This window comes from Notothenia coriiceps, unplaced genomic scaffold (genome assembly GCF_000735185.1).
Source record: "Notothenia coriiceps isolate Sejong01 unplaced genomic scaffold, NC01 NC01_scaffold00036404, whole genome shotgun sequence".
NCBI lineage: Eukaryota > Metazoa > Chordata > Actinopteri > Perciformes > Nototheniidae > Notothenia > Notothenia coriiceps.
Window position 1 is genome coordinate 1,406 of NW_011369105.1, and position 9,970 is coordinate 11,375.

Consider the following 9,970-nt stretch of genomic DNA (forward strand, 5'->3'; position numbering starts at 1 on the left):
CAGGAAACAGATATTCAATCAGGAATGAATAAAGTTTTGCAAGAAAAACGACAAATATTGAACTCAAATTGCAAAACGGCTACAGACAGTCCGGCTGTGGTTACTTAAAGAGTTATTTAATCAATAGGAATAAATGCCAAATGTAATAAAGACATTTGATTAAAGGTGCTAACTTTTGACATCATTTTGAAACCACACTCTTGAAATGAGTCTTTTCAAACCTCAAATACCTTCAAAGTTTTAACATTAAAGTAACTTCCTGTTTTCCTGAATCAAAGAACATGTCCTCCTTTCTGTTGAGATGGAAAATAACTTTCTGAGAGACGAATGGACGAAGCTCTCACCATGTTGTTCTGACGACTGGTTCATTATTTAAATGTCTTCATGGGAGCTTTTCTCTGTCTTCAAATGGCTGTTTCTTTGTGTGTTTCTGTGCTCGGTGTCCCCGGCGGTCATCAATCTGACACCAATATCACAGTTTAGCAGCTCACAAAGCTTCATGAGACGCAGCCTGATATTAAAGGTGCAGGAAAGGGCGGCAGCAGTACCTTTCAAAGGTCACAACGAGACAAAAACTCACGAGTCTCTGCGGTGATGAAGACCTTTGTCCTCTTTCTTTGGATTTCTTTGTACTTTCGTCTACGAAAAATCTTGCGCCGTGACGTTGACATATAAACTCTAAAGTAAAATCTGAATGCTGCCCAGTTTGTTGTTTGGTTTGTGCATGTCTATTTTGTGTTTAAACATCAGAGAGTCTACCACAAGTATATTTCAATCAATAGGGATAATGCAAAATGAAATATTTGTAGAATAACATTTGCTTCATGCCATCTAATCGACTCATCCGCCTTCCTCTTGTTCTACTTTCTCCTTTGTTACCTCTTATTTAACATCTCCTCCATGTCCTCTGTCTTACTGCCTCTCTCTGTCACTTCATTATTTTTTATCTGCATGAGCATTAAAGTTTACACGACTGGCAAGGCCTCTTTTACGACGGGTACAAGATAAAATATAAAGTAGTCGTTCATTTCGGCATGTTCCCTTCATGCTGCAGTGTGTGAGGCCTTCACACTGAACAACTGTCTTAACGAGTGTGATATGCTAGATAAATACTACCTATGACAGTTTCAGGAAAATCAATGGTTTTCTGAATGTGTTTTTGGTTTTAGGTCTTAAATAACTTAGCGGTGGTGACGTGAAGTCATGTGACCGTGCTGTAGTTCCTTTATAGCCCAACATTAGCCACCTTTAGCTTAGCGGTGGTGACGTGAAGTCATGTGACCGTGCTGTAGTTCCTTTATAGCCCAACATTAGCCTCCTTTAGCTTAGCGGTGGTGACGTGAAGTCATGTGACCGTGCTGTAGTTCCTTTATAGCCCAACATTAGCCTCCTTTAGCTTAGCGGTGGTGACGTGAAGTCATGTGACCGTGCTGTAGTTCCTTTATAGCCCAACATTAGCCACCTTTAGCTTAGCGGTGGTGACGTGAAGTCATGTGACCGTGCTGTAGTTCCTTTATAGCCCAACATTAGCCACCTTTAGCTTAGCGGTGGGGACGTGAAGTCATGTGACCGTGCTGTAGTTCCTTTATAGCCCAACATTAGCCACCTTTAGCTTAGCGGTGGTGACGTGAAGTCATGTGACCGTGCTGTAGTTCCTTTATAGCCCAACATTAGCCTCCTTTAGCTTAGCGGTGGTGACGTGAAGTCATGTGACCGTGCTGTAGTTCCTTTATAGCCCAACATTAGCCTCCTTTAGCTTAGCGGTGGTGACGTGAAGTCATGTGACCGTGCTGTAGTTCCTTTATAGCCCAACATTAGCCACCTTTAGCTTAGCGGTGGTGACGTGAAGTATCATAAACATTGATATTATTTTCTGCAATAATCCCTGATCACACAGAGAAATCCCACTGACTTTTTGTTGCAAGAGTCCTTGTGATGCTAACTTCCAGGTCTTCCTACACAAACACCACACCACTCTATTGCACCAAATGTCTTTAAAGCTACCTGTGAAGAACCCTCCATCTCATAACTCCACCCTTCTGTCTCCACCCTCCTTCCTCTCCACCTAAAGAGCGTCTTCTCGGGCAGCTTAGGCTGCGGGAACTTAAGTCAGAGGAGAGCGTCGGGGCTAGTCTTTTGTGAGAGCAATACCTCCGAGTATAGAACCATATTTGTGAGTTGTGCATCCTGCTAGCGTTAGCATTAGCGGTGTGCGCTGACGTGGGTTTGAGAGTTTCAAAACCTGCATCTTTCAGCATGTGTTAGCTGCACGGTTCGAGTGCCAGATAACCATTAACACTAGCTTCCACTTCTAAAGTAGTCAGATACTGTTTTGTGCGAGGCTGTGATTTACAGTATCTGCAGAACAAAGAGCCGCTGGCAGAGCTCATCAGGATCTCTGTCTGCATTTGCGAGCCAATTATTAATGTCGCTGCACAGATACAGAGCGCCTGCAGGCTGGAAAAGCCACAAGTAGCTCCTCCAAAAGGTTCCCCAAGGAGACACCCTCATCATTCTGTTTTCATCCTTCGCTCCCTGCAGAGTCCACAGCAGCAGCTCTTTACTGATCACCCATATCCTTCATATTACCACATGTTTTCCTGGCTCTATGCCCTCAAACCACGCCCTAGCACTGCCATCTTACTAACTACAGGTGTGATTTTCTCCCTCTCGTGGCTGAAAGAGCAACCTGTCAGATTTCACCTATGACGGGTTGAAGCAAGTGTCAGTCTTTAAGGCGCTGAAGGTAACGTGGGAAACATGGTTTGCATGCACAGATCACACCTGAGTCCCATCTGTGCACCGTCCAGCGTCATGTGGTGTCACGATTATCAGTCCTTTTTTAAACGTAAGCATGAAGGTGGATGATTGCATTGTTTTGTGTCCTTGTTGTGGGGTTGTATATCTCTCCTAACGTGCATGCAAACGTCTAATACTGCACTCGACTGTCTGTATTGAAACTGTGGCCACTGTGTGCATATCCAGATGTCCTTACACGTGATTCTTTTTGCATTTGAAGTGAATTAGGTCAAAGGTTACGGCAAACCTGAATAGCAGCACAGCCAGTTTAAGGATCTGATAATGGAGCAGGAAGTCAGGACGTTTGTTAGATTTAAAGAGCGGTCCAGTGCAGCTCATTCAGTTCTTTCCTTTAAGTAGTTCCTGGTACAAACACGCAGTGGCACTCCCATCTGTCCACGGCGAACTCATTGTGTTAGTTTCAGAGGGAACATGGAGTACAGATACATCCAATGACACACTCTTTGTTGACCTAAATGCAGAGCTACGTGGCTAGGCTAACTGTATGGTTCTTTTTCCACCAATTGAGATAAACCTGGTGTGTGCATTTTGTAAAATGTGCAGCGTTCTTTAATTACGTCTATGCTTGGAAGCTGTTTTGATTTCTTTCCTACCCAAATCCTTCCTTAGGTCTTTCAGAGCAAAGATTCAGACAATATTTGCGTATATTGCAATTGTTGACGTCTCTAATTTTGACATTTGGATCCAAAAGCCAACCAACAAATAAATAAATTGTGCAGCTTGTCTGCTTCCACCAATTAAAAGAAGATATGTAAATGAGGTGTCATCACTGGTTACAGACACGCCAGCACAAGGGCAATATATGGAAGTAATTAGTCAAATAGGCTCACATGTTTGTTTAAGAGAGCGTTAACTTAGACGGATTCTAGAAGTACGAATATATAAACACAGTAGTTTTTATCACATGTTCACGTTTCTCCTGTGGTTTTTTGGGACGTTTTAGGGCTTTTGCACCTGTTGGCCACCTTACAACTGTATTTAAATGTTTCTGGGCTTTAGTGGTAGCATATCATAGAGAGGACTTGTGTTAATCCGTCTGAGTGTACAATGTGGAGCTTAAATCTAATACTGCTGGGAAAGACGTCAAGTGAAAGTAAGAGAGAGAGAGGTTAAGCTCCTGTCTGGCAGATATTGTTATTCTGTAAGCAGTCAGAACAAAACCCAGCATGCTATAATTAGAAAGCTCTGCAGTCTCCTTGTCTGCCTGCAGCCCTGCTTGATGAAACCACTGTGTGCTAACTGCTAAGCTCACGTTTGGCTGTAGATGTGATGTGCGTTCTGTCTCATAGTTCCTCCTCTGCTTCTCTCACAGTCTGCAAAGAAGAGTAGCAGTGAGCCCAGTCCTTTTGTCCAATTCACTGTGGGACACAAAACCCTGGAGAGCAAGGTGAGGCTTCAATATCAAGTTGTCCTTTAAAGGTTGAATACAGCGGGTTATTTGCAGGAATACATGTTGCAAAGACTTATTGAAGTGCAGCACATCTTATTCTATAACCGTCCTTCCCTCCAGATTTCTATGATAACACTTTTCGTCTGTGGTATTTGAAGACGGTGAATTGAATTATTCTTACAAGAAAATGAGTGTTATAAACTCCAACATACCTTACAGGGCTGGCATGAGAGCTTCTGCACTGACGCTGAGAGCTTACCACATATTTCTCTGATATTGACGTTTTCAGAGGAAGGAGCGCTTTGTGTGACCGATACGTTGTTGATGCTCGAGTTTCACTGCAAAGATGTCATAAAAGAAATAATAGAACTTTTTTTTGGCAGTGGCCCTTTGAGAGATTCTGTGCTGCTTCAATAAGTCATTTCTCGTGGGTGGCGGTTCACATCAAACAAGAACAAGTTCATTCTGTATTTATTAGTTTCTTATTTCATGCATTTATTCATTTATGCTCAAAAACATGTTGCACGCACTTAATTCATTATTTTATTTATCTTTCATTCGTTTATCGATTATTTTATTTATTTATGAATATATGTATTTATTTTTTCATGCATTTATACTTAATTGTGTTTCCCTCCATGCTTGGCAACACATTACATTTCTTTGTGTATTTAATTATTAAGTTATGATTTTTTATTAATTAATTTAATTGTTTTCCTTTTTTCTTAATCAATTAATTATTTTTATTTATTTATTAACTTTTGTATTTATTAAATCATTCTTATATTTATTTAGGCATTTATACTTAAATATGTTTTCCCTAATCTAATTTATAAAATAATTATAATTTGTAGTCATGATTTATTAATCTGAAGTCCATGCCGAAGCTTACTATGTGGAAGAATCTGGTACAAACGAATATAGCTATTTTTATTTAATCAATGTGTATTTATACAATTTTTCTCTACCATGAATCCGGCCTCAAAGCGACCACAACCCTTCTGTGTTTTTACAAAATATCCTTCATTGATATTGTCAAACATAGCATGGAGTAAATGTACTCAGCTGCACTTAACCAATGAAAATACCCATGTGTGTCGTTAGAGCTGCCATTAATAGATCCTGTTGTTAATCAGCCTTTTCTCTCTCTCGTGATTAACTAACAAACGACTTCCTGTCTGCTCTAAAGATCCGCTATAAGACCAAGGAGCCTCTTTGGGAGGATTGCTTCTGCTTTTTCGTCCACAACCCGAAGAGGCAGGAGCTGGAGCTGGAGGTACACAAACAAATGTTATATATATATAATCGTCACACACAGAGGTGGGAAGTATTGGAGTACAAATACTTCGTTCAGTACATGTTTCTGGTATCAGTACTTTACTCCACTTCTTATTTTTCTGACGACTTTTTACTTTGACTTCTTACATGTTGAACCGAAATACCTGTACTTTCTACTTCTTACATGTTGAACTCAAATACCTGTACTTTCTACTTCTTACATGTTGAACTCAAATACCTGTACTTTCTACTTCTTACATGTTGAACTCAAATACCTGTACTTTCTACTTCTCACATGTTGAACTCAAATACCTGTACTTTCTACTTCTTACATGTTGAACACAAATACCTGTACTTTCTACTTCTCACATTTTCCAAACAGGCTGGTTCCTTTAGTCTGAATGTGTGTTTGGTGGCGTGATCATTATTATTTAGAGTCATTGCGTGCCTATTGATTTGAACACGATCCGTGTATCCATCATTTCCTGGTCTTCTCTAAAGAAGAGGGACCAATGAAAACGTTGTCATGTTGCCGTTGTTCAGCATGGAAACATTCATTAGCTAACAATGACATTATTGTTCTATTAATATAAAGGGAGGTCAGGTACTCTTTAAAACAGCTGCTAGTTATGGGTACTTTTTACTGAAGTACATTTCAAAGCCTCTTTACTTTGACTTGAGTAAAGAAGTTTAGTCAGTACTTCTACTTTTACCAGAGTATTTTTAAACACGAGTATCTGTACTTCTACTTGAGTAAAGAAGTTTAGTCAGTACTTCTACTTTCACCAGAGTATTTTTAAACACGAGTATCTGTACTTCTACTTGAGTAAAGGATGTGTGTACTTATGCCATCTCTGCCTATCTCACCGCCACTTCCTGTTTGCCGTCCAATCAGAACCATGGATGGCCGCCTGCAGGTTTCCCACAGGAAGGGGCTTCCTCATGTTATTTACTGTCGTTTGTGGCGGTGGCCGGACCTCCACAGTCACCACGAGCTTCGCGCCATCGAGGCCTGCGAGTACGCCTTCCACCTCAAGAAGGATGAAGTCTGCATCAACCCGTACCACTACCAGAGGGTGGAGACCCCAGGTGAGGGGACTTTTGTTGCTCAAAATATTAAAAATCATTCAAATTCAAAGGTGTGATGGTCATATGCACATAAGCTACAAGCAATCATGTGACTACTTACATTAATGTCATACTATTTCTACTGGATTATTTATCGGTAAAGAAATAGTAAACTGGGTTAAAAACACACATTTTGATTTGATCTCTTTAGGAATTAAGAGTCTTTTGTTTGTGATGACATCCGGGTAAAGTGTTTTGGATGGAGGAGGAGGATGTTGTTGGTCTTAAATGCAGTGGAGTTTTTCACTTGTTGATGCAACCATGCTAAGCTTTTAGCCGCTACAGAGCAGCAACACCTCAAATTCAATTCAAAGGTTTTATTTCTCATATGCTCAAAGCTACAGTGTAGTAATGGCAATGAAATTCTTCTGACCTGAGCTCCTCCAGCAATGCAACAAATATCATACAATACAAAAATAAAACATATTGCAAGAAGTCTATGTAAATAGAATATGATATGTACAAGAACGAAATATGAAATTAAATAACAAATATCTTCCTATTTCAGTGTCTTCTGCAAGGGTTGTGTTCTATTGTTACCTGCCATTTTAATTTAGACATTTCTATCATTAGACGTTTCAAAAAGCATTTAATTTTCATTTATTTATTTACATTGTTGGTATAAGACAAGGTTAAGGTAGTGTTTTAGGTTAAGGTGGACCAGCCTGATGTTCTAATCTGTGAAATTGACAGCCTTCAGATTTTTGGTAATTGTTAATAACTGAAAATATTTGGTTGACAAATTGCCATTTTGATTTCTGATTGTTTTATGATTTTAAAATCTTAAATCTGCTAATCCTCTCACTGACATTCTCTAAGCTAAAAAACGAATGCTAAGACAGTTCAAATTCCTTCCTAATTTGTTCAGATGTCTTCCTTTTTGTTTCACTAAAGGATTAATATGTCATTTCTAGGAGCTTAAAATGATACGATTTAATTAATTCTAGTGTCAGTAAGCCAGCAGACGGTTAGTTAGCTTAGCATAAAGACTAGAAAACTGGGGAGTAGAGTATCTTTGCCTTGAGTGCCTCTTTGTTAGCGTCAATGCTACGCTTGCTGACTGAAGCCTTGTGAAGTATCTTAAGGAAACGATATGATAATGGTGTCAATCTTCACTAGCTCACGGCTAAACAAGCTAATAAATGTTTCCCCTCAAAATGTAGAACTACTCCTTCAGAGTTTCAGTGATATACAATATTTAAAATCTGCTAAAAGTCCCATTTGTCAAGCTTTCACCACAATAATGAAACCGCCGGACTATAACCTAGTAACAGTGTATAACTGATTAGTATTTGACTCATTAGTTGTGTACCCCCTGCAGTGCTGCCTCCTGTTCTTGTGCCAAGACACTCAGAGATCCTGCCAGAGCTGCCACCTCTGGACGATTACACTCACTCCATACCGGAGAACACAAACTTCCCTGCAGGAATCGAACCTCCAAACAACTATATACCAGGTCCGTTCACCTCTGACATTTACTTCTGAGTGATGCTAACATCATGTACTCAATTAAACCTGAAGGTAAAGGAACTTATTCTAGGCTTTTGTATGCAATGAAGTACATGGTATATAGTCTGTCGATGTAAAGTTGTTTTTTTGTCATGTTTTTATCACCCAAAAAAAAAATATATATAATAGTGACTGCTGCTTCTACTACAAGGATTTGTTAATTGCAGAGTGTATACATGTAACTGTTTTTGTACTGTGCTGTGTACATGTGTAATACATTAAATCAATAATATAATAATAATAAATTTAGAAAGAAATATAATAATTTAACTTTTGAAGAAACATATGAAGACAGTGGAAACCACTTTTAGTTATTATACTAATAAGTTAAATCTTTTAATTCATAGCACCAGCCTCAGGTGGTCAGACAGGTTACAGCAATGCATCATGGGAGTTTTACAAAGAAAATATATATTGTTATGTCAGCTGAATACTTGATTACTAAAAGGAATTTATTTAAAAGGTTTTTATACAGGAACAATTCTGTCCAAGCTTTTTGATCCATATGAGCAGTTTCCACTGGGTTACTAAAACTATGTTTCCTTTATTTGAGCAGGTTAAACATTATGATATCGTCACAGCTCTTTTTTGAATTCCCCCTCTTTCTCTCCACAGAAACGCCTCCTCCAGGCTACATCAGTGAGGATGGGGAGGCCAGCGATCAACAGATGAACCAAAGTATGGAAACAGGTATTCTAGAGTAGAAACTCTCCTTCTTCTTCTTCTTCCTTCAACTTCACTCGTGAGTCTGCCTCAGCCGGGTCGAAGTCAAATTTATTTTCTTTATTTTAATTTAAAGGAATAAGTCTGCATCAACAGCGGAAGATATTCACAACAGACCTGTATCAGGTGTTATAGACCGCGTTCTTACGGTCATTAAAAACCTGGAAAAGTCATGGAAATTCAAAATGCTAATTCCAGGCCCTGGAAAAGTCATGGAAATGTAACTGAAGTTGCATCAAATATAATTTATATTTGATCTAATCGCAGAAATAGTAATACTATAATGATAATAAATACTGTATAGTAATGAAACGTAAATTAGCATTTAACTGACGAGGTGTTTTGCTGGTGAGAGATTTGAGTTGCTTTAGCGTGTAGAAGCTAGTAAGCCTATTTGATTTGTTTTAGAGAGGCACGACATGTTTCAGACCTTATTTTCCTGTTCCATGTTAAAATAAACCATTTTCAGTGGTACCGCTGAGCGAGTAATTGTTTTGGTCATGGGAAATTAGGTAAAGGTAATTGAAAAGTCATTGAAAATCATTGGTGAAAAAGTGTATGAACCCTGAATTATCAACACATAAATAGACAAATACAGATGAATTGAATGTATACACAAGGTTACAGGAAATCACAAAAACAGTCAAATCCAAAGTGCATAGGAGCGCTAGGCTGAAGGAGGAAACCCTCTTATATAGAGAATGACAGAGTTGGTCCAAGTAAGGGAATGAAAATCTATTTATTTTGTGTGGAAATAAATCTCTAATGTTCTGTTCCGCCCGCAGCACGGCGCCTGTGTGAACGCGATGGACCTGTGGCAGTTCACTCCTCTCCACGAGGCGGCCTCGAAGAACAGAGTGGAGGTCTGTTCGCTGCTCCTGAGCCACGGAGCCGACCCCACGCTGCTCAACTGCCACAGCAAGAGCGCCGTGGACATGGCCCCCACCCCCGAGCTGAAAGAAAGACTCTCCTGTGAGTATTCAGTCTCACATCTTTTCTACGCATGCTTCTTAGGTAACACTAAGCTGTCTTTGGCTCGTTTCTTGCTGTAACAATGGACCTTTCCCCACACACACACACACACACACACACACACACACACACACACACACACACACACAC

General features: G+C 39.6%; 1 protein-coding gene and 1 long non-coding RNA gene across 3 annotated transcripts; both read left to right on the forward strand.

The window, feature by feature from the left end:
* The first annotated feature begins 2,039 nt into the window (after nt 1–2,039).
* On the forward strand, nt 2,040–5,489 carry LOC104963801 (uncharacterized). Of its 2 annotated transcripts, none has more exons than XR_800351.1 (3): nt 2,040–2,173; nt 4,133–4,207; nt 5,400–5,489. It is a non-coding gene; the product is annotated as an uncharacterized lncRNA (long non-coding RNA). The 2 variants fall into 2 exon arrangements; XR_800352.1 differs by lacking the exon at nt 2,040–2,173 and adding an exon at nt 2,696–2,746.
* An 844-nt stretch (nt 5,490–6,333) lies between these two features.
* LOC104963802 (mothers against decapentaplegic homolog 2-like) lies at nt 6,334–8,832 on the forward strand. The gene is made up of 3 exons (XM_010792441.1): nt 6,334–6,577; nt 7,938–8,072; nt 8,741–8,832. The coding sequence occupies exons 1-3, from the start codon at nt 6,334–6,336 to the stop codon at nt 8,827–8,829; spliced, it is 468 nt and encodes a 155-aa protein (XP_010790743.1). The 3' UTR covers nt 8,830–8,832.
* Nucleotides 8,833–9,970: the final 1,138 nt, after the last annotated feature.